The sequence below is a fragment of the Babylonia areolata genome, chromosome 35, assembly GCF_041734735.1.
Source record: "Babylonia areolata isolate BAREFJ2019XMU chromosome 35, ASM4173473v1, whole genome shotgun sequence".
Taxonomy (NCBI): Eukaryota; Metazoa; Mollusca; class Gastropoda; order Neogastropoda; family Buccinidae; genus Babylonia; species Babylonia areolata.
Genome location: NC_134910.1, coordinates 18,428,569 through 18,453,028, shown reverse-complemented (window position 1 = coordinate 18,453,028; position 24,460 = coordinate 18,428,569). Strand labels below are relative to the sequence as shown.

The 24,460-nt window shown below is 43.3% G+C and overlaps 1 protein-coding gene across 1 annotated transcript; it reads left to right on the top strand.

Annotated features, from left to right (window-relative positions):
• The first annotated feature begins 3,146 nt into the window (after positions 1 to 3,146).
• LOC143278002 (glycoprotein 3-alpha-L-fucosyltransferase A-like) lies at positions 3,147 to 9,953 on the top strand. Its single transcript, XM_076583014.1, has 2 exons — positions 3,147 to 3,249; positions 9,364 to 9,953. The coding sequence occupies exons 1-2, from the start codon at positions 3,153 to 3,155 to the stop codon at positions 9,951 to 9,953; spliced, it is 687 nt and encodes a 228-aa protein (XP_076439129.1). The 5' UTR covers positions 3,147 to 3,152.
• The last annotated feature ends 14,507 nt before the right edge of the window (positions 9,954 to 24,460 follow it).

The following is a 24,460-nucleotide window of genomic DNA, read 5'->3' as shown; positions in this document are numbered from 1 at the left end:
CATGCTTATCATTTCGACACAATTGGGTAGAAAATGGAGGAAAGGGGGAGTACTTCTGACTAAAGACATAACTCCCAGAACTACTCCGCTGGCAGTGGTTCGGTCTGAAGAACAATTGTCATTTTACTGCTACTGAGAGTTATTCTGTGCATGTGAAATATCTACTCCCCATCACACATCTGTCTTTGCTGCTGTGTGCACATGTCAAATGATTGGTATAAGGACAGGCCCGGCGCTTCCTTTTTTGAGGAAGTGTCTGGGTTTGTTCCAATGTACCTTTTATTTACCTGTGTGCTAGCTGAATCGGTAGCGTAAGCATCACTGACTTGAAGTTGTGTACCAAGTGTAATGGAGAGAGTTACCACCCTTTACTATTTGTTAATCATATCGTTTCCTGGCCTCATTATTTGATAATTTCCAGTGGATAAACTACCGAGGCAACCATGTATTTGTTCTGTATTGTCCACGTGTTCTGTGTAGCTTATTCAGGATTAAAGAGGCTATGCCAGTCTTGAATAAAAGCTAATTTGTGTTTGCACATTTCTTCTGTCTTTGCTGCTGTGTGCACATGTCAAATGATTGGTATAAGGACAGGCCCGGCGCTCCCTTTTACGAGGAAGTGTCTGGGTTTGTTCCAATGTACCTTTTTTTTTTTATTTACCTGTGTGCTAGCTGAATCGGTAGAGTAAGCATCACTGACTTGGAGTTGTGTACCTTGTGTAATGGAGAGAGTTACCACCCTTTACTATTTGTTAATCATATCGTTTCCTGGCATTATTTGTATAATTTCCAGTGGATAAACTACCGAGGCAACCATGTATTTGTTCTGTATTGTCCACGTGTTCTGTGTAGCTTATTCAGGATTAAAGAGGCTATGCCAGTCTTGAATAAAAGCTAATTTGTGTTTGCACATTTTTTCTGTCTTTGCTGCTGTGTGCACATGTCAAATGATAAGTATAAGGACAGGCTTGGCGCTTTATTCTTCTTTTTTTTTTTTTTTTTTTTTTTTTTTTTGGAAGTGTCTGGGTTTGTTCCAATGTACCTTTTATTTACCTGTGTGCTAGCTGAATCGGTAGCGTAAGCATCACTGACTTGAAGTTGTATGCCTTGTGTAATGGAGAGAGTTACCACCTTTTACTGTTTGTTAATCACGCGGGGAGTAGTTTTGCAACAATTAAGATGTACCCCTAGAAGTAGTTTGGGGCATGTCTCATAAGTACTTCCCGGAGCAGATCTGTTACATATGGGGAGTAGGTATGGTCTGAATAAAATAACTCCCATCTAAAATCTAAGTAAGAATTCAAAGGTAAGTACTTTTTTTTTAAAACCCTATCAACTTTGTGAGTTTAATTGCGGGGTGGGGAGTGTATCTTTATCACGTGGGGAGTACACTCAGCAGTATGCGTACTTTTGTAGAGGGAGTCAGTCAGCTACGTTACAGGTGTTCGCAATCATCACACCGGTCGTTAGCTAAAGTTTGTCTGCCGACTTTAACAGCAGGACAATAACGGTAACTCGCCGATGCAACGCGTTTCGTCACGTCTTGTGCACCAGATTACAATATATTTTGTTTGAGTTTATTAACGGTATCAATATCTGTTAAAATGTGCATTATAAATGTGAATAGCACGTGAGTACGTGTCCATCACTTCCATCAGTTTATTAAGTCATCTTTGATCCTTTTCAGGCGTTCTTTTTGTCTGAATGGTTGTTCTGGTGCTCTTCGTGTTCACCAACAGATTCACAGTTCAGATTACTAAATGCAGATTTAGTTTCAATCCAAATTGTCTTATCAATAATGTCCAGATAGTAGTATGCTCAGTAGCAGTATGTTCAGTTGTAACTGATTTCCAGTCGGATGAATAAATATGTACTGTATCCGTGCAAAATGCAAGGTCAGCTTCTGTTTTAGAAGTTTAAGTTGAAAAAATGTTTCTAACATGAAACGTGAGCATGACTTCATTTGTTGTCAAAACCGAAGTGGGTGCGCAGGTGGAATGAACATCGGTGCGTAGGAAACGACCCTGCTGACATGATGACGAAAAAGGAGCGGGCCGGTTTTGGTGAACATAGCGTTTGCGAAACGTGTGGCACCATAACTCGCCACTCCTGAAGTGTATACAACTGAAAGATTTATGGCCACTTGGTTTGGGCAGTACCTCATGATGCACGCAACTGAGTGATGCACGTGAAAGGTTTACGAACTGTACAGCTGCGTCAGGTGCGTCCATTATGTGAAAAAAGTTTTGTTGTTTTTTTTCCTTCAACCTATTCACGCTTCTTTGTTGTCTTTCGTGTTTCCTCGCACAGTCCCCGATACCTAACTCCACATGCACTGCATAGTCGGTTTCACAGACATGGAGCTGAAGGTTCAACGTGCCCGTCTTTGGTGTTTCCTACTTCTGTGTCTTTACCTAGCTGTGTGCTACCTGATGGTCTGGTTCTTTCTGTCTGTGGACAATGCAGGTAGAATATCTCCTCTGGGAGACATGACAGGTGCTGACCGTGAATCATCTGCATATGTGACATCGGATCTACCCGCAAAGAGTGTGGGCAGTAAATCGAATAAGGGAGCAATACAATCCTCACCCTTGAAAAGCGTGTACAACTCAACTTTGTTTTCAAAAGCTGTGAAATCGTCACTATCCCCGAGAGATATGGGAACATTACCATCTCTGTCCGTGCAAACCGCTAAAATGAATACACAACTGACAGGTGCTGACAAGAAAACCTATTTGATGCAGAGAAAAAGGTGGTGGGAGTCTTTTGATCAGAAGCAGAGATCGTCCGCGCCAAGGGATAACAAGTCTGCGACCGTGCTTATCTCTTCTCCCTTTATGATAGGAACAGATGCGTATGAGAAAAAAATGCTCGTGCGAGGACAAGCAAACTCCCACGTACAACAAAACAGAAGCAAATTGATTCTCTTATATAACTTGCCGAATTGGTTCACTGCCAACATCAAGACAGTTTTCAAGGGTTGCTCTGTGACCGCCTGTACAATGACTAGAAACCTAAGTCTTTTCTACCAGGCGGACGCTGTCATCTTCCATGTTTTCTTCTTTGGTGAGAAATTTCCGCCAAAAAACAGACCTCATGGGCAGATTTGGGTGGCGTTTGGCATTGAATCACCGTATGTACTGGGCTCCAACATGCTGACGCCAGAATGGTCACGTTCTTTTAACTGGACAATGACATACAGACTCGACTCCACTGTCTTTTCACCATACCACGTTCTGGTATACAGAGGTGAGAACATTTTGAATTAATTTCATAATTCAGGGTGACTTAAAAAGAGAGGAGTGTGCGTCAAGATATAGCTGTGATACATACTCCTCTCTTTTTAAGTATGAGGCCACCCCTCTCTCTCTGTTTCATTTGACTCATGTTGTAGGAGTATCCCAATACAGACACAACACAAAAACAAATATGCAACTAATGTAACCCCCAAATGTACACAATATTGTGCATTTCATCAATTTGTATTACATGCTGATTTTGTTTTTATGGGTGATGGTGGTGTGGTTGTATCGGAGAAAGTTCTTGACAAACGAAGAGAAAGGGTAGGCTGTCTTGATGTGGCCCCTCTGTGCTTTCAAAAATATCGTTGGCAGGCTCCAACAGAGAAGGAAGACAAACACGAATCTGCAAGTTAATGGACAAAAAAGTTTACAATCTCAAATAAAATAGTGTAGATTTAGATTTTAAATAATCTAGGAGTGCTTAAGCAGTTCTAAGTGACTTACAACACGCAAGACACACACCATCACTATATAAAGATGTGATTTTTCTGTGAATTTGATTAATAATTTGTCATCGCGTTATTGTTTAATGTTTGAATTATTAGTAAATTATTGAGAGGGCTCAAAGATAGATTGTCCGTCAAATGCACGGAAAAATCGCCTATCTTTGTTGTGGACAGAGTGATTTTTCTGTATAATTGACTGATAATTTGTCATCGCATTCTTGTTTAATTATTCAATTATTAGTGAATGACAGAGAGGGCCCAGAATCAGTATAGTGCTGGGCGAAACCACACGCAAGTTGACCGTTGTAGTTATGCAGCACTTAGCGGACCCATCACGAGAGAGGACTGTGTAGGCAGCATTTGAAATTGTGTAGTGTAGCTGAAACTACCAGGTGTTAAAATCACACTGGTCAGTGTAACAGACAGCCTACAAGCTTCAGAACAAAGATAAGTGATTTTTCTGTGAATTTGATTAATAATTTGTCATCGCGTTATTGTTTAATGTTTGAATTATTAGTAAATTATTGAGAGGGCTCAAAATGCCCCTCGCTCGCTCCACTTGCTCGGGGAATATTACAGAAGGACCTGAATTTTTCTGCAAAATAAAATCTGCTACGCAACAATACCCAGATGCACCCTTCCACTGGCTAAGAGGAGACAACCTGACAAAAATCCCCAATCCCACGGCTTTCAGACAGTACCAATGGGATGAATGGCTGTTGGGTTAAACAGTCACTAACTGTATGCAGTCTGGCCTTAGGGCGACACCAGGCTGACGGACTCCACACAGATGGACATCCATTGCCCTTCCCCGATAAGAGGCTCTGTCAGGGCGACCGAATATTTTCCCTCACCACATAGAACACCCTTCTATGGATACTAACAAAACCCTGTCTTGCGTGCACCTCGGGGATCAGCTGCATAGCACGAGACATAAATTCAGATCCCCAAAACCCCAAAACAGGCATGGCAAAAGAGGTGGGAAAAGATTGTGCTTAGGTAGCAGAATGAAAAAAGCAGAGCAGCTGTCAAAGAAATTCTTTAGAATCGGCAGTTGGAACTGTTCCAGCACGAGGATGAGAATCTCAACAATTGAGAAATTGGCATATGATTTTGACATTTTAAGTCTCCAAGAGACCAGGACAAGTGCAGACAGACCAATACATTTTGAGAATTTCAGTCTTTCAAAGGAATGAAGGAAGAGGAGTAGAAATCATACTGAACAAAAACCTAAAAAACAAAGTTTCCACCATAAATCTAGAGAAATGGTGTAGCAACTCATGTGAACTAGTGGGGGTGTGTCTTGAAAAACCTGATGGAATTCACAAAAGCATCATGCTCATCAATGCCTATGTTCACCTAGGAACCTGCACAACAAAAGAGGATTGGGCCTTTTTAGAGAAAATAGAGAACGAACTTGGAGACTCAGTCATTATCTGTGGAGACCTCAATGCAAGATTGAAACTATGGGACCAGCAGAACACCAACCCAGAAGAACTCGCACTTGAACGAATGATAGGGGAAATTCTTCTTAGCCCATTAACAACCACATCCCCAACTCGCCTTGGAACAAGACAAGGGGACAGTGACAGTGTGATCGACATCGCTCCAAGATTCAGAGCAGAAATGAATGCAGAGACGCTTCCACACCAAGGCAGTGACCACCTCCCGGTTGTTTTCAGTCTACAGAAACTGTCAGATAAACCCTGTATGAAACCGTGTGATCCATTTCAGTATGAAACCAAAGAGACAACCGTCATCGAAAAATTAAGACACAGAAGAAACAAAAGAACGGCACCAAACAGGATGCAAACTATTCAGCCCCCATGGTGGAATACCGACACAGAGAGAGCCTGGATAGAAAAACATGCGGCTGTCAAACTTTGGCAAAAAGAAAGAACAAAACCATCTCTGGACAAAGATATTGAAACAAAAATGAAAGAAAAAACTAAACAGTTTGAAATCATTGCTCAAGAGGCCAAAAATGACAAGTGGAAACAGTTTTGCGAGGCACTCAGTTATGACTCAAGAGTTCTGGCAATTTTACCGTCGCATGGAAGGGAAAACGTGCACAACAACAACCCCAGACATGGTAGACACTGACGGAACCAAGCTTAAGACAAACGAAGAAAAAGGAACCGCCCTGCTCAAACGTTTCATACAACAGAGCGATCAAAGAAACTTAGATGAGAAAAAGAACTATGTTGAGGAGTTAAACCAAACCCTTATGCAGACTGGACCTGATGATAACTTGGCAATAGATGATCTAAACGAAGCAATAGCTAAATGCAAGAAAGAATCAGCTCCTGGCCCAGACAAAGTTTGCTACTCGAACATCAAGGAACTATCGGAAGAAGACAGAGGCAAACTTTCAATCTATATCAAAACAGTTTCCACAATGGACATGTGCTGGAGGACTGGACACACAGCTTCTTAAAACCCATACCAAAACCAGGAAAGGAACATCATCAGGTAAGCGGATACCGGATCCTAACCATGCAAAACATTGCTGAAAAGCTCATGGAACGCACGATAGCCAGGAAACTTGCAAGGGATCTTGAACACAGGCACATTCTCCCTTCAAATCAAGGTGGTTACAGAACAGGCAAGTCCACATGGGAAAATGCAGCTGCTTTTGCATATGAGGTGTATGAAGGATTTCAAAGAAAAGAAGAAACACTAGCAGTAGCAATCGACCTTGAAGATGCCTACAATAAAGTCTAGTTTGCGCACCTCATGGAGCTGCTACTAAGGTATGGAGTAAGTTTGACACTGACAAGATAGATAGCAGCAGCGCTTCAGGAAAGAACCGTCGTCCTACGCCTCGGAGACTGGATATCTGCACCTTCTAAACCATCCATGGGACTGACAAGGGTCTCCGCTCTCTCCTGTCCTCTACAATGTCTACACGAAGGGCCTTGCAGACTTAAACAATGGAATAGCTCGGGTGCTTACTCTTGCGGATGATGGCCTGGTCTTCAAAACTTCAAAAGATGCTCAGGAAAGAACTAAAGCCGTCCAGAAACAACTAAACAATATTGCTCAATGGTGCAAAGACACAGGATCTTCCATCAATCCAGCGAAAGCCCAAACGTTGCTGTGCACCCTCAACAACAGAACCGCGAGCAAATCACCACCTTTTGTGTCATTCGATGGGATTCAGATCAAGAAAACTGAATGCCTATGCTACCTAGGAATACACTTCAACAGGATGCTGACCTTCAGAAAACATACGGAAAATACTGTTCTCAAATGCAAAAAGGGCCTTTCAGTCTTAAAAGCAATGGCAACCAAAGGTATTGAACAACGCCACCTCTTCCTGCTATACCAATCACCCGTCCTCAGTGTGATTGACTACGGACTTGGGCTAACAACACCGTCTCAAAGCAACCTCCTAAAATTAGAGTTCAAAATGAAGCTATGAAGCTGATCCTTGGAACAACAAAAGACACGCCCACAGAAACCATGCGGTACCTGCTTGACCTTCCTTCAGTTCAGGCCAGAAACAAGTTAGAACAGGTCAAGACCTACTTCAAAGCATTAGAAAACCCTCAAAACCCACTGCATGACGCAGTCAAAGAACCAAAAGGCAGCTGTCTAGGACGAGGAAGATCATGGATGGGGCAAGCAGAAGACACAATCCAGCCAGTATGCCGACTACAAGACCTGAAAGAAACAAAAGAATGGGAGAAAACCCCCGAAAACCTCAACCATCTATTTAACATAGCCATTTCACCCACTCTAGGAAGACATTGTCGGGAATGGCCAGAGGGCAAAACTGATGCGGAAGTGAAGCTACTCATAGAAGAAAACAGTAAAGAAGAGGACATCATCATATACACAGATGGCTCAGTCACCAAAGACCAATCCGGTTGGGGATTCACTGTGAAACAAAATGGAAAAACAGTTAGGGAAGAGAATGCTGCCTACAAAGTCACAACCTCCAGCCTAACGATGGAAGTTGAAGCTGTGACACATGCCCTCCAGTGGCTATCGTCCATCCATACGCCCGGAAACCAACATGCCATGATTCTAACAGACTCAATGAACCTCATACAGAAAATTGAAAACGGAATGGGAAGCCCAGAGTGGCATAAGGCAATGCGCAACTTTCAGATTAAAAAACTCACATGGTCATACTGGCCGGGACATGCAGGTGTTAAGGGAAATGAGCGAGCTGACAGACTTGCTGGTAACGCAACACCAACGAGCGGCCTACATCTAGGAAAATCGGAAATCCTCAGAAAATTCAAAGAATATCAAAAAGAACAGGTACAAGGCCATCACACCATCGGTCGCCTCAAAGAAATAAAAGCAGAGAGACGGAGCGGCCGTAAGTCTAACATGAAAGGTAGAGCACAATGCTTTGCAAATCAAACAAATATCGGCATCATTTCCAAACCAACGTTGTGCAGATTTCTTCAAAACGGAACAGAGTCTCCGTGGGCTTTTCCAAATACAATAGACTGAGCAACACACTAGACGCCACGTTCTTGGCATCAGAGATCTTTTCCCATCCCTCTTGCGGCCAATCAGTGGCAGCCTCTGTGCGTGTGTGTATGTGTGTGTTTGTGTGCATGTGTGGGTCTGTGTTTTTGAGTGCGTTTGTGCATGCGCGAGAGTGTAAGTGTACACAAGTGTCAGGAGAATTCTGTGCACGTGCGTGCGTGCGTGCGTGTGTGAGGGGGAGGTAGGGGTGCGGGGGGGAGGTGGGGTAGAGGATGAGGTATGTGAGTGTATGCATGCCTACACTGTGGGAGCAACAGGATATTGGAACGTATCTATATATATCTTTGTATATATGTGTGGGGGGTTGGGGGTGGGAGATATGGGCGTATGTGTGTGTGCTTGTACAAGTAAGTGTTCATCTCTGTGTGTGTGTGTGTGTGCCGTGGAAGCTGCGATACGTAGACTAGAAATGAGTGTGTGGAGGAGGAGGGTAGAGGAGGTGCAGGGTAATGTGTGTGGTGTGTGTGTGTGTGTGTGTTGGAGCTCATGTACGTTTATATGTATTTGACTGTGCTTTCATATCTGTGAAACTGCATGTTTGGTGCATATCTGTTATGCATGTGTGGGTGTATGTGTGAATGTGTGTCTTCATGTTTTACATTTATTTGCTTATTTATCATCATTGTTGTCTTATTTATTTATTATTTTATTATTATTATTATTACTACTACCTTTCTTTTTATATTATAATTATTATTTATTTATGTAAGCTTATCTATTATTTATTCACCTTTTTTTTTTCTCAAGGCCTGACTAAGTGCGTTGGGTTATGCTGCTGGTCAGGCATCTGCTTGGCAGATGTGGTGTAGCGTATATGGATTTGTCCGAACGCAGTGACGCCTCCTTGAGCTACTGAAACTGAAACTGAAACTGCATACATTTGTACACCAAATTGCGCAAACATTTTAACTGATCGTTGTTTGTTAGAATGCCTGTGTTTCCCAGTTACTTTCATTGTTTTGGTAGTTCTGGGATCACACCATCTTGGGCACATATTGATGCAGTAAGATCCTTACTTGCGAAAACGTATTCAATGTTGGATGAATAGGCTCCAACAGCATGTATTTCTGTTTTAATTTTTCCATCTTCATTGTTTTGCTGACCAGGTGAACAGAAGAATACGAACTACACTCAGGTGGCTGTTAACAAAGAGAAGTCAGCAGCTTGGTTTGTCTCCAATTGTCACACACCCAGTAAGCGCCTGGCCTACGTCCAGGAACTCCAGAAACATTACCCTGTAGACATTTTTGGCCGCTGTGGACCTCTGCACTGCCCCAGAATTCACGATTCCTCTTGTTTGTCTCTGCTGAACTCTACCTACAGGTTTTACCTGTCCTTTGAGAACGCGTTGTGTCGTGATTACGTGACGGAGAAGTTCTTCAAGCTGTTCAAAGCGGACATGCATGTCATCCCAGTCGTCCGCGGTGGAATCAGCTACAGAAAGTTTTTCCCTTCTGGAACGTTCGTGGACACCTCGGAGTTCACTTCCCCCCTGGCTCTGGCTCGTTACCTGAAGAACCTGGAGAGGGACACGGAGACCTATGCGGCAATGCTAAGAGAGAAGGACAAGTATCACGCTGTTTCAGCCAGGAAAACAGCCATGTGTGCACTGTGTAAGAAACTGCATTTGGATTCAAGTCCCCAGGCATACCCCAGTTTTCCTGGCTGGCTGAGTAAAGGCATTTGTTGGTCTTGAATGTTCGTTAGAATGGTAGTCATTCTGAGTAAACGATTATGCTGTTTACAGTTAACTGCTAGCGACTGTAGCTAAACTATCTTTATACTTATTTTTCAAATTCTCTCCATATTGTTTCAAGATTAAGAAAAAAATACAATACAGTGTGAACTACACATGGGGTCTGGAACGTATGTCAGTGTGTGTGTGTGTGTGTGTGTGTGTGTGTGTGTGATTAATATTTGCTTGTTATTGGTGGTGACCAATCTTAGTTTAACAAGATGCAAAGGGTGTGATTTCCGCTTCACAACAATATAGAACACACCAGAGTGGAAACGAGTGTTTGGCGAAATAAAAGTTGTGTGTTGGAAACAGAACATTTCTGTGTTAAGTAGCCCACATCGATCTGCATTTGACCATTGTATCATTATAATATTGATCAGTCAAAAGTTTTAAAAATTTTCGGTCTACATCTCGATTTTCTGACTTCGACAAATTGCTCAAAGGTAACACATCTTTCAGCGTAATGTACACGATTATCATTGCAGACGGGTCAAATTTTTCCAACAAATTATGTTCGGTGGACATGACATGAATTTCCATCATGTCTTCTTCTCCATGACTTAGATAAGAGTGACATCATTTGTGTACACTAGTGAAGTCACTGACTAAAATATCTAAGCCAGTTCTAACCTCTTGAGCGCGAACGCCAACTCAATGTCGGGAAATACATGCTGCTTTCATATACAGTGACCGCGGGGTTTTAGCACCAAATTGAAATTAACCCCCCAAAAAAACCACACCCAAACTCATGCACCATGTACCAACGAACATCAGGGAAAAGCCGAAGTAGTACTTCCATTGCTTTTCAATGCAGTTCACCACCAATAGTGGGGGCTGTAGAGGACATGGTGGGGACCGACTGGACAAAAGTACTACATTTTGTGGAGCAGTTCTCTACACTATTTTGAACATTTTTAAGACCGGTGCCACGAATTTTGATCGTGTGGTTCGTGTCAGGTGATGATTTACCTTTACATATGTACCGTGCATTTACAGTCAGGTCCTCTGCTCTAATTTCCAGCAATTTTTGTGATTCTGCATTCATTACTTATATTACTTGACTCAGTTTGATCGTGTGTGTGTGTGGGTGTGTGTACCTGACTGTGTCTGTGTCTGTGTGTGCGTCCATGTGAGTGTGCATATGCACGCATTTGCGTGCTTATGCGTACGTGAATGCTATCATACGAAATCATACTAAAGAGAAGCAAGAATTTAAGGTTTGTAAGATTCGTGTTTTAAAATATAATAGTCTGCTCTTCAGACACAAACAGAACAAATTGTAAGAAGCTGATTTCAAGAGAATTAAAAAAACAAACAAAATTCAATCTGATTGGACAGATTAAATGTATGTAATTGTCCCTTCAGAATCCTTATAAAAGTATTCATTCCTAGTGTGTGCCAAACATGTTCATTTGTCACAGTTGCATGTGCACAGATATGTGCACTTCCACTGTGTTTTTTTGCAAACACATCTTCCACTGCAACCTTTCTCACTTTGACAGCCACATTTCACTGCAGGCTTTTGATACCATTGGCATTGTTGTCCACACTGGAATCAAATATTGGCTCTCTTTCTTCATTGTCCACCCCAGCCCTCTGGAGACGGGGCATGCTGCAGTGGAATGTCACTGGTGATAGATTCCAGTCTGGTTAGCAGCACACTTTGAGTGCTCCAAAAGTGCACTCTGTGTAGGTGGAATAGCTTCCATGGATTTGCTTCTTTGGCAAAATAGTTCCTTCCGTGCCATGTTGACTGAGGTCAGTTGGCAAGTTTTGTCGTACAAAACCACAGTGTAACTTTCAAGTAATTTGAAATGTATATCTTCTAGGTCCAGCTGACAAATGGATTCTCCACCATTTGTTTGAAAGCATCTGTCACCTCTGGATAGCACTTCCATGCCTCCCATGCAAACCGTCTTCCCCTCCCAAAGAAGGAAGATACTGTGTCACAGCCTGTAAAACTATGAACATCTGGTAAGGCAACTGATTTGTTTTTTCCAAGATCCTTGGTGAGTGCATTGATGTGGATGTAATTGAATTTCCTTCCTACACCAAATACAACGCAAATATCAGCTGCTGGGCAAACAGTGCAAAGTTGGTAATACTCTCCGATGAGTATGACAATGACATTGGCGTCTACAGCACGTACCAAACATGTCTTGTGTCCATCCTTCATGGCGTCTTGCAGATGAAAAACGATTTTCGTATCAGCCTCCTCATGATCACATTGGGGATCTAGTGGTCTGATGACAAAGCTGCATCACCTGGCGTGACGTCCTTGTCAGTAGGGAACTTGCATTGCTCAATCTCATTTGTGAAGAATGCAAATAACTCTTTCTTAGTGTCAGGATCGCACAGAAAGTATTGCCACTTGCCAGGAATTTTGTTCAGTGGCTTATTCCTCTTGATTCCGTGGGGAACATAGGGCCGCAACAACACTCCTCCAACGCACCCGGCTCTGGCTGGTCCTCTTCAGTTCGGCCCACGTCATTCCGGCCGCCCTTGTCTCTGCCTCAATGCTTCTCCGCCAGGTCTGCTTCGGACGGCCAACTTTCCTTTTCCCCTGTGGGTTCCAATCAAGAGCCTGTCTTGTGATGTTTGTTGCAGGCTTGCGTAGTGTATGGCCTATCCATCCCCATTTCCGTTTCTTGATTTCCGTCTCCAGTGGGGCCTGTTTTGTTATGTTCCAAAGTTCTTCATTGGAGACAACCTCTGGCCATCTGATGTTCAGGATGCTTCTTAGACATCTGTTGGTGAATGTCTGAAGCTTGTGGGTGCTGGTCTTTGTCACTCTCCACGTCTCTGAGCCATAGAGTAGAACCGACTTCACGTTGGTGTTAAAAATCCGGATCTTGTTGCGGATTGAGAGGGCTGTCGATCTCCAGATTGGTTGAAGGGTGTTGAAGGCGTGTCTTGCTTTGTTGATACGGCTCTTGATGTCTTCGTCCGTCCCCCCGTCTTTGCTGACAACACTGCCTAAGTAGACAAACTTGTCAACCTCCTTGATGTTCTCTTGGTGTAGTTGCACTGGATCTTGCTTCTTGTTGTTGACCCTCATGACCTCTGTTTTCCCAATGTTGATTTGGAGTCCAGTCTTCTCAGCTTCTTCTGCCACACGACATAGTTTCTCCTGCGCATCTTGCTGCCTGTGGGAGAGGAGACTTATGTCATCTGCGAAGTCTAGGTCCTCCAGCTGTTTAGTAAAAGTCCACTGGATGCCTGTCCTCCGATCTGCTGTAGACTGCCTCATGACCCAGTCAACCACCATCAGGAAAATGGTCGGTGAGAGCAAACAACCCTGACGGACGCCGGTTTGCACACTGAAAGGTTCCGTCAGTTTCCCATCGTGGATCACTTGACAGGTGGCGTCTTCGTACATCTGCTGGATGATGGTTACAAACTTTGGTGGAAATCCATAGTGGTACATCAGTCTCCAGATGACATCTCGGTCGACCCTGTCAAAAGCTTTTTGAAAGTCGACGAAGACTGTGTACAGGGGGGTCTGCCACTCCAGGGACTGCTCGATGATGATGCGCATGGTTGCGATGTGATCCGTGCACGAGCGATCTTGTCGGAAGCCTGCTTGTTCGTCCCGAAGTGTCTTGTCCAAAGCGTTCTTCAGTCTCTCAAGGATGATTCTGCTCAGTACCTTGCCCGGAATAGACAACAGCATGATTCCCCGCCAGCTGTTGCAGGATGAAAGGTCCCCTTTCTTTGGCAGCTTTACAAGATGTCCTCTTTTCCAGTCTTTTGGCACTCGCTCCTGTTCCCAGATCTTGCAAAGGAGAGGGTGCAGCATCTCAGTTGAAGTCTGGATGTCGGCCTTCAGAGCTTCAGGTGGAATTCCATCTGGGCCAGCTGCCTTTCCTGACTTGAGGGACTTGATGGCCTTGACGATCTCGGTCTTGCTGGGAGGGTTGGTGTTGATGTCGAGGAGCTTGGTAGGTGGCGGGATGTCTGGTGGGGCGGGTGGTGCTGGTCGGTTGAGCGTTTCTTTGAAATGCTCCGCCCATCTTGCTCTCTGCTGTTCTTCGCCAAGGATGGTGTTTCCGTCTTTGTCCTTGACGGGCCGGCTTGGGTTGCTGTTTTTCCCGGAGAGTGTCCTGGTGATCTCATACAGGCGCTTCATGTTCCGCTGACCTGCTGCACTCTCAGCTTCTGCTGTCAGTTCCTCAATGTAGGTTCTTTTATCTTTTCTCGCACTTCGCTTTACTTGTCGGTTCATCTCCCAGTACTGTGCTTGTAGCTCATGTCTCTCGGCTTGATCTTGCGTGCAGTTGATCTGGTCTTTCAAATGCTTCCTCTCAGTGATGAGTGTCCAGGTGTCTGTTGATAGCCACTCTTTGTGCTTCCTCGTTTTCTTGCCCAGGACTGTTTTGCAAGTTGTTGTCCAGGTCTCTCGAAGGCTATGCCAATGTTCTTCTATTGAGTCCTCTGGGAGTTGGGAAAGCACACTGAACTTGTTCCTCAATTCAATCTTGAACTCTTCTGCTTTGGGTTTCTCCTTCAAGCTGTGCACGTTGTACTTGTGCGATGGTCTTGCAGCCTTGTTCAGTGCCTCAACCTTTCTGCGTATTCCTTCCCCTCTCTATTCTCTTGCTATTTCTTTGATGCTATCTTTCTTGTGAGAGCCCCACACCACATCAAGATGTGTTGCACCTTCTGTTCGGCTTCTTAGGAATGGAAGAAAAACCTTCTTAGAAAATTTTCCGAATGTAGCATTCCCTGTGGTTTGGAGAAAGTGAAGTACAGCAGTTCCGTCTAGATCTTTTATGTCAAATGTGCTTGGAGGTTCCGTCTCGTTAGCTGTTTCCAGTAAAGTGAGAACATCTAGCTGTACATCAGCGACCTCTGCCACCTCATCTGCTTCCTTCAAGCAGCAGGCAAGCAAATCCAGGTCATCCAATTCTTGGTATCATTTATCTTTGTTTAAAGCATGTCAGATCACTTTTTGAACCCAGCCGCTGTCTTCCTCTGTCAGAAATTGATGGAGGGGAGAGATGATTTTCTTGCCTGAGAAAAGTGCTGATGTCTGGATCTCTTTGCTGCACAATCGTGGAGAAAAGATCGACATCTGCTTTCTGTGTCTTGATCTTGTTGGCTTGTCTTGACTTTCGTTTGGGTGCTTGAGACCGAAAGTGTAGAAAACTGCTCTTGATTGACTCATGAATGGACCTAGTGCGTTCCACAAGCACTGACTGTCCGTAGTGATTGTACTGATTATTGCCATCGATTTCAAAACTGTGGACAGTGATGGCAACAGAATCATCAAGAGCATCATGTGTGTCTAAAGTTAAACGTTCCGGAGTATCACTGAGAAAGATTCCCCAAATCCTTGATACCATTCACATGGCTCAAAGCCTGTTGTTGGAAGTTTTTTTGTGTGTGCGGCCAAACCTTCTTCATGGTGCAGATGTTTCTGGGTTTCCCCACACATACCTTCTGTCTCAAACTCCTGCAAGAGTCTTGCTTGCTCGGGCCCTGTCAGCATCCACTTTTGGAAGGCTGGTTTTCAATAAGTCCTACAGCCCCATCTGCTCCATTGACAGTTTCATTATTTTGTTCATGAGCCTTTTCAGCTGGCACTGATGTGAAGCGGTTGGTTGTCTTGGGTATGACCCAATGACTCTCCTGTGTGAACTCATATAAAATAGGTAGGGGAAGACTCTATGTCTCAGATATGTACGGGAATCCAGCAAGAGTAGTTTGGATGGTCCAAAGCAAAGAACCATGGCACCAGAGCTTTGGTGGATTCAACTTAAAGTGAGAAGTTCTTAAGTAATTACTATTAGGAATATGAACTTTATGAACTGGCCACAATAAAAATGTTACAGCCAGTGGCTCTTCCTCAGGTAACGTTATCAGCAGGATTTGTAAAATAATGTACGTTTGTGGTAAATATACAGCAATTATACATAAGTAAAAAATTGGTGTTTCACTGGATAGATTTCATGGCACCAGTCTCAGATCAGAAGTATGGGGGCTAAAGATTACATGGACAAAAGATTATACTTTTGTCCAGTCAGTCCCCATCCCATCCAAATATTCCTTTACAGCCCCCACAAGGAATACATGACAGATTGGATCAATTTGGAAGTGGGCATAGCCATGAGCTGTCCAATGTCTCCAATCCTGTTCGTGCTGGCAATGGAAGTGATCTTGAAGGCCTCAATGAAGGGAACGGATCGATCCGACCTCAGCGACGGATACCGGATACCTTCTTTGAAAGCCTTCATGGATGACAAAACAGTCCTTTCAACAAAACAGGATGACACCCATGAAATATTGAAGTGGTTGGACGAGCTAGTTGCCTCAGCCAGGACGAACGTCAAACCAAATAATCACGGAGCCTCTCACTGCGAAAAGGAAAGGTAGTTGAAACGGTCACAATCACTGTAGCCAACCAAGCCATTCCAATGGTTTCAGATTAACCAGTCAAGAGCCTTGGAAGACGGTATGATGAGTCCCTAAAAGATACGAAAAGAGGAAAGGAAACCAAGCAGACAGCAGAAGAAGGCCTGCATATCATAGACCAGTGGGGCCTCCCTGGCAAATACAAAGTATGGTGCCTACAGTCTATGCTGATACCAAAGCCCCTGTGGCCTCTCCTGATATATGATATCAACCGTAGCACAGTCGAGTCGGTTGAGGCAAAGATCAACAAGTGCGCAGGCAAATGGCTTGGTTTCCCACCTGGTCTCAATGACGTGACACTCTACTATCGCCAAGCAAAGCTCAGGCTACCTCTGAAATCCCTTGTCGAATAATACGAGGTAGGGAAGGCACTCAGCTTATATCACAGATTGACATAAGTTTACATTTGGGCCAACAGCAAAGTGAGAGCGAGCTGTATTATCAATGCTTTCTCCAGTCAATGGGAAATCATTTACAGCTTAGTCTTTTGTGAAGGACTATGACTCTCAAACTAGGAGGCAAAATTGCACTGGCTCTTAGTGCTGCAGCCTTGTGGGCTAGTTGGCCTTTGGGAACCATCCCAATGCTGACTGTCCTGAAACCCGCTTGGCTGAGAGAGTGGGGATGTAACTTGGGCAAGACACTCTCCACTATAATCAAATTCTAGCCCAAATAGTCGGAACAGCAGTTGCCTCCTCTGCTGTTCTGATGGTCATAGTCAGACACGACTGACTATCATATAAAAAAAAGGGAAGGCAAGACTTTCAGCATGCTCGAAGACTCGGGAGACAGTATTGTGAGATCCAACCAACCCAAGCTGAAGACTGGCAGAAAATGGAAAGTCATGGAGGCAGTCAGTGCAGCAAAAGAAAGTCTCAAGACGAAGGAAATAATAAGACACACCCATCCCAACAGACAGGGCCTGGGATCGACAAAGATGGAATGGTGGTCCAAGGCAAAGGGGGAAGCAAAAGGAGACATGATCATACAAGAGATCAAGAAGGAAGAGGATGATAAGAGTCCAGAAGGCAGTCCAGCGAGGCCAGCAGGGGCAGTGGACAACATGGGAAAATGCACTCCAAAGAAGCCTCAGCTGGAGCGACGTGTGGAACATGGCCCCTCTGAGGATCAGCTTCATCCTAAGATCTGTGTACGACCTCCTTCCCTCGAATACAAACTTGGTGAAATGGGGGAAAGCAGATGACCCTGCGTGCCCACTCTGCCACGGAAAACAAACAGTGGAACATGTCCTCAGCTCATGCAAAGCGGCGTTGAGCCAAGGACGGTACACATGGAGGCACAACCAAGTGCTAAAAGAAATTGCACACATGGTGAGCACTGTCCAAGGATCATCCACACCACCAGAAGTTCCCGTAGAATTCCCCTCTGCAAAAGGCAGTAAAGTCTAGCCAGAAACATCTGTAACATCCAAAGCATGGAAACGCGGGCTGCTTGATGGTGCCAAAGATTGGGAATGCACAGTTGACCTACCAGAGGGAAAGAAACACCCGGAAATCATCAGCAAGAGTGGTATGAGACCTGACATAGTACTCCACTTCAAGGCAACGAAACAAGCGATTCTGACTGAGCTCACTGTGCCATACAAAAGCAGAAGGAAGGAAGCCCACATCTACAAAGACCAAGAAGTATGCTAGTCTTGGCAGCAGCCTGAGAGAATCTGGCTTCCAAGCGAAAGTCCTCGCCTTAGAGATTAGTGCAAGAGGGTTTGTGAGCGCATCTGCCTATAGCCTCTCTCTTCCTTTCTTAGTCCCCTCCCCCATGGCCCCCTCTCCCCTCCACCGCCCCCATTTTCATTCGAATATACAGAAATGTCGATTTCTAATTAATAATAACAATCATCATTATGATAGAAATGATAATAACCCAAATAATAATAATGATAATATCATTTATTTTCAGTCTAATATCATCATCTTAGATGAACAGACTATAAATAAATAAACGAACGAATAAACGAATGCCTACAGCCGCATGAAACGGCTGTTGATTTCTGGCAGAGAGAGGACACAGGCTCTCAAGGCAATGGCAGAAGCAACAGAAGAGAGTTCCAGCTGGATCTGGTCGAGGATTCATTAGGATTAAATTTACCTACTGAAAAGTAAGCATACGATGCCTCAGTGGTTTTGAATGTCTGCCAGAAATGGTGACTCGGTCCTGAAGTGGCGACCACCCTGGAGGCGCGGGTTCGAACCTGTCGAGAACCAGGGGGTGGGGGGGGGGGAGGGGAAAAAAAGGCTGCAATGCAAGGGCAGCCAGGAGTCATGGCCTGGGTGCGGCCCGGCCCCCTTAGAGTGTCATGAGTTGAAACACTTGACTGAGGGGGACTTCTTCTCTGAAGACCTTGTACTGTCCAGCTCTCCCTCGAGTTTCTTATCGCTACTGTGACTGCGGGGTTTTAGCATGAACTTGAAATTGACCCCGGAAAAAAACCTCTTAAAAAACATGCATAGTTCTAGCAAAGTGTAACTGTCGCAGTCCTTCGAAGCCAACGTTCTTGGCAAAATGACAACTCTGCTGATTTTGATGGTCGTATCGTGGACTTGATGCAGAAAGTGATGAGACCAATGCACACATCATTCTCTGAATAAAATCTAACGGACTCCCTCGCTTTCTTTCAATAATATGTTATCGCAAATAGTCAAACGTGCTAGCTAATGAATATTCATTGCATTATGTTGGATTTTGTATTTTCCGAAAAAGACCACTTGAGTGAATATAGGAAGTGTAAGACTTTCACACTGAGTTTAAAATAGAATGTTTTAAATGAGTGAGATCCGTTTTAAGTATAAGACTTTCCCATAATATTTAGACTAATTAATCAGCGTGTCAGTATGTCACATAAAAGTGCTAAGCTCTGTGAATAAGAAATAAAAGTGTAACAGTAACCTGACAGTGAAAATGTTAAAATGTTTGAGCCTTTGTGTCTTTCCCTGGAGTGTGTTGTCATCATAATCAGAATGTATAAAAAGATATTATTTTCTCCCATTTTTTAACCCAAGGAAGGTGCTACAAGATTACATATGTCCAGTATTAAAGGTTACCACACACACACACACACACACACACGAGCAAAAACTGACGAGACGGCTGGAATATATATGGTTTGGATTATGTCATTGCTCACCTGGTTTTGAAATCAGTCGCTCAAAATCATGACCGTGCTTGCACAATTCTTATTGGGATTTTTGTCATTTGGATGAGCATGTTTTATGTACATGTATGCACAGGCATGTGTGAATATGTAGGTATGCATATATGTCAGTTGTGGAGGGACATGTGGGTGAGGCTTATGCGACATTTTCTGTAAACACGATTTTTTGTCAAGCACCTGGTAAATACGACAGCGTGATGAACCTGAAGAATAACAGTTCGTATGGGTATGAATACGACAGCGTGATGAACCTGAAGAATAACAGTTCGTATGGGTATGAATAGTTTATGGTGTTGCTTGTTGGATAACATTGGTGTTACTGGTTGATATATTAGTTGTCCCTGGATGTAAAAAAAAATGCATGCAAATATTTAATCCACGATAACTGCTGCTCTGTAGCATTGTGCATGGGGGTGTGATGAACTGGTGAACTGATGCACAACTTTCACATGTAGCTACGCTCGAGAATTACTTCCTCCCTTTGTACATGTACCTCACCACCCTCCCACTAACACACATGATACACAAACACAATACAGAATAAAGAAATAAACAAGTTCATTTTCAAAATTACTATTGAAACAAAGAAATAAAGGAACAAACATCCACGATTAAAATAACTGAAATACAGAATAATGAAATTAACGGGCTCATTTTTCAAAATTATTATTGAAACAAAGAGATAAAGGAACAAAAATCCTCGATTAGAATAACTGAAATCCTGATGGTATCTGTCTAAACATTTTTGACACAGTGCATACACTGGTCACGCTAATTTTTGGTTGGCTTTGAACAAAGTGTGGAGATAAAATCAACGCTGTTGCAGATCCCGAAGCACTGCATCCCCCATACACACTCCAACCCTGTGACGCACTGTCACTGACAACAGCAGAAACATTGACATAGAAAGGGGCAATCAGCAAGCTAGACAAGCATAAAATCAAATAAAATCACTGTTCTCACAGCCCGTACGCCGATGATGGTCAAGTGAAAGATGCGCCCAGTGTACATTGTTGAAAGTCTGCTTGTGGCGCAAATTGATTATGGCCTGTTTTCATCATGTGCTCAGCCAGTAGAGTATTGGACCTGGCTTTTCCCATCACATAAAGAGTAAAAAGGACATAAGCCTGTTGTATGAAATATGATTGTGAAACGCTAGCTTGGATATTTTTCTTTTTCTTTTTTTTCGCAGGAACTCCACATGGCATTCATGTTTTTCTTTAAAATGCCAACGTTAACTTGCTTGTAGTCACTGTCAAAACATGGTGACCAAAGAATACATCTTGAACGTTTTATTTTCAAGCCATGTCAATATGATACTTTGAAAAAACATATAAATTATCACCTGACACCGTCACACGCACCCAGAATGAGATGTCAGACATATACCCATTGAGAGTCGACTTATCAGATACCGGAAGATAAACCACGTTAGTTTGCACACTTGACAAACTTTTGCAGAGTACTATGTAAAGATATTATAACCAAAATGAGTTGGAAGCGTAAGAGCGACATTATTGTCTGGTGTGTGTGTGTGTGTGTGTGCGTGCGCGCGCGCGCGCGCGCACCACGTTCGAGAAGAGCGGACTAGAACTCCCACCAACCCAGTACTAACACTGTGATTTTTGTGAATCTGTATTTGCGTTGTCAGAGTGTCCACACTTTCAAAGTCAGGCACAAAAGTGGACTTTCACAACAGAAGGACTTAAATATAAATCAACAACAACTATAATCCCAGCAGTAATAATGAATATATCATAAAAATGAGTGAACTGATAAACAGAAACGCAGACACAGAATCTGAAGACAGTCCATTATGAAAAGCTGTATTGTATGTATGTGTGAACATTCGGAGCTTGGTGGATTTGCACCGAGATAGCAGCCAAAGCAAATGTGAAAAGCGAAGACTCGAGTCATGTGAAACAGGCTGAAGAGAGGACGACGATGACAGTGAAACCAGGGAAATAAAAGCAAACTGACAATGAGAGCGGGACGGAAAGGGAACAGCAGACAATCCACATGACAATGAAGTCACGTCAACCCTGGCTAAAGGACAATGGCCACAGAAGGCGGACACAGCAAAACAGCATAAAATTCATTACCCTTCTGGTAGGATCACCCCTTGTCAGCCTCAATGAACACACAAGACAAGTAACAAAAAAAAAGTTTAACAAAGTTAAAGCAAAATATAAAAATCTTAAATAAAATCCCGTTCGACGTCCCCCCGTCCCGCACTTACCAGTGAACGCAGCACAAGCCAGATTTACTGAACAAAAACAAACAAACAAGATTTATCACAACCAACTGACAAGCCAAGGCCTGCGGACCAGACTGCATACCAAAGCTTGTCATAAAAACTGTACGTAGACCATCGCCCTAGCCCTACGGAACATCTCCCAGTGGTCAATAGTTGGAAGACAAATGTACTCTTGGAGGGGGAGGAGTTAGTTGAAGACAGATTTGCACAAAACATAATTAAAAAGAAGTATGTTGACGGTACAATCACACAAACTATTTCACACAGTTCAGTGTTTGTGCTCACAGTCCTTATAAAGAAACACACAGTATGATTTATGCTGGGGTGAAGAAAGAAAGCAACACAACCCATGAAAATTGACAATTTTCGCAAAACCCCTTCGGGCTTGCCCGTCATCTTTTTTTTTTTCATCTTATTTTTCCGTCTTTTTCTTCCTCGCCCCCTAACAAATCCCCCAGACTCACCTCTATCCGTCTTTATTATATTTTTTCTCCAAGTGCGTGCTTGTTTTATTTGGTTATTCTTCTTTTCACATAATATACACATTAACGCACGCAAGCAAACACACACACTCGTATCATCCTCACCCCCTCTTTCCTTTCCCTTCGTCTCCCCTTACCTTCCCTTTCCCTTTCTTCATTTGTTTCTGTTGTCTCCAATTTTTTTCGTTCTCTTTCCCCCTTGTTTATTCCTTCTTTCTCTCTCTTTCCTCTCCCCTCCCTCTCCTCTGTTCTATTTCCCCTTATCCAGCTATTTTCCTTAGACACTAGATTTACTCCTGCTGCCAGGAGGATTTCTACATCGTTTTTGTTTTCAAGAAAAGTGTATTATCCATTCAAGAACTAATCTAACAAACAAATGAAATATTCAGTGATTATCAAATATATTATGAAAACATTCCAACAACCAAACTTTACACAAGAAAATAAACCTTGAAAATTCAAACTGACTGAGCGATCATATCATACTCTTTGTGAAGACATTGTCAATGTCAGTGTTCATGTCAATTTTTATGGTTTGGCCCTTTTTAAGTTTTGCCAGTATCTTTTTTTTTCATTTCTTTTAAATCACAACAGATTTCTCTGTTTGAAATTCGGGCTGCTGTCCCCAGGGAAAGCGCGTCGCTACACTACAGCGCCACCCCCCCCCCCCCCCCCTAACCCCCCCCACCCCCCCCTTTTTTTTTTTTTTTTTTTGCGTGCAGTTTTATTTGTTTTTCCTATCGAAGTGGATTTTCTACAGAATTTTGCCAGGAACAACCCTTTTGTTGCCGTGGTTTCTTTTACGTGCGCGAAGTGCATGCTGCATACGGGACCTCGGTTTATCGTCTCATCTGAATGACTAATGTCTCCCATTGGAAGATCAAAACGAGAGCGTGGCGGAGTGTCTGTTTGCCTTCATCAGCGGATAATAACTGGCTTTTGTAAGTTCCTCGCCCATAGAAACAGCAGTTTGTTTTAGTCTCCGTCTATGTCCTAACACACTGGATTTTTTCTGTCTGGAGAAGACCCTCACCAGTATAGGTCGCGGCTTACCGGTGCCTGGCCTGCCGGAACGATGGGTGATCTCCATGTCGTCAGGCTTGATTGGCACGCCGACCTGCTTGGTGAAGATTTCCCTGCACTTTTGCACACCGTCAGCGACGGACTCCACCTTTCCCTGCTGTTCCTCCTTCACACCGTACACCCGGAGGTTCCAGAGTCGTACATGCTGCTCAAGGTCATTCTCCGCAAACTTAAGTCATTTCGTCTCTTTGTGCTTTTGACTGAGCTGGTTTTTCAGGTCCACATTCTCTTTCTTCATAGTTTTGATTTCACAGTTCAATTTGTCTCTTTCTGTTTGAAGTTCAAACACATCACTCTCTAGTTTATCTATTTTTTCCATTAAATTTTTGTTCCGTTTGTCCAGTTCAGCCCTTATTTATTTAATGTCTACCTGAGTAGTCGCTAAACTTTCAAGTTTTTTGTTTGTCTCCTCCAGTTTCTCTTCAACAGGCATTGCTTCAATTTCCGACTCCCACTTCAGTATTTTTCTACTTTTTCTTTTCTTGTTTGGGTTTTGAGGTTTTGGGACTGACACAAGAATCGTTTGTTGAAGAAGAACTGGGTTCTTTTCTTTCAGCATTTTGTTTCGCAAAATATTTCGAGACTGAAGTACTCATACTGCACAGTAACGAAAACTACGAACACTTGCACCACAACATGTTACATCTATTTGAATTGCAACTCCATTGTCATATGCACAGTAAACAACAACGGTACCCTTTTGCTCGCCTACCTGGTCCGTCATTTTAAATATCTGTAAACAGATTATCACATAAGTTGCACTCCGCTCTTCGTCAGTTTTCCTGTCATGAGTGGAAGGTTCTTGATATTCGAAGATTCTCAGAAAATCTCACAAAATAAACGCTGATACTTTCAAATAGAATGAACCCGCCGAGGAAATAAGATGTCAAACTGAGAGAAAAAAAGAAGGAAGTAACAACTATCCTGCAAGGTTCCTAGGTGAGAGTTCGAACACACAATTAACAATGTTTGTGTTGGTCACAGTTTTCGCAACTTCCTAAGAGGGGAATCAGTTGGGTTTGTGTGTGTGTGTGTGTGTGTGTGTGTGTGTGTGTGT

What these genes read in the sequence shown, in the direction of transcription:
- LOC143278002 (XM_076583014.1), top strand. Translation starts at nt 3,153, where the DNA reads ATGCTGACGCCAGAATGGTCACGTTCTTTTAACTGGACAATGACATAC. An exon ending in CCACGTTCTGGTATACAGAG is followed by an intron (nt 3,250 to 9,363) that starts GTGAGAACATTT and finishes TTTGCTGACCAG; the next exon opens with GTGAACAGAAGAATACGAAC.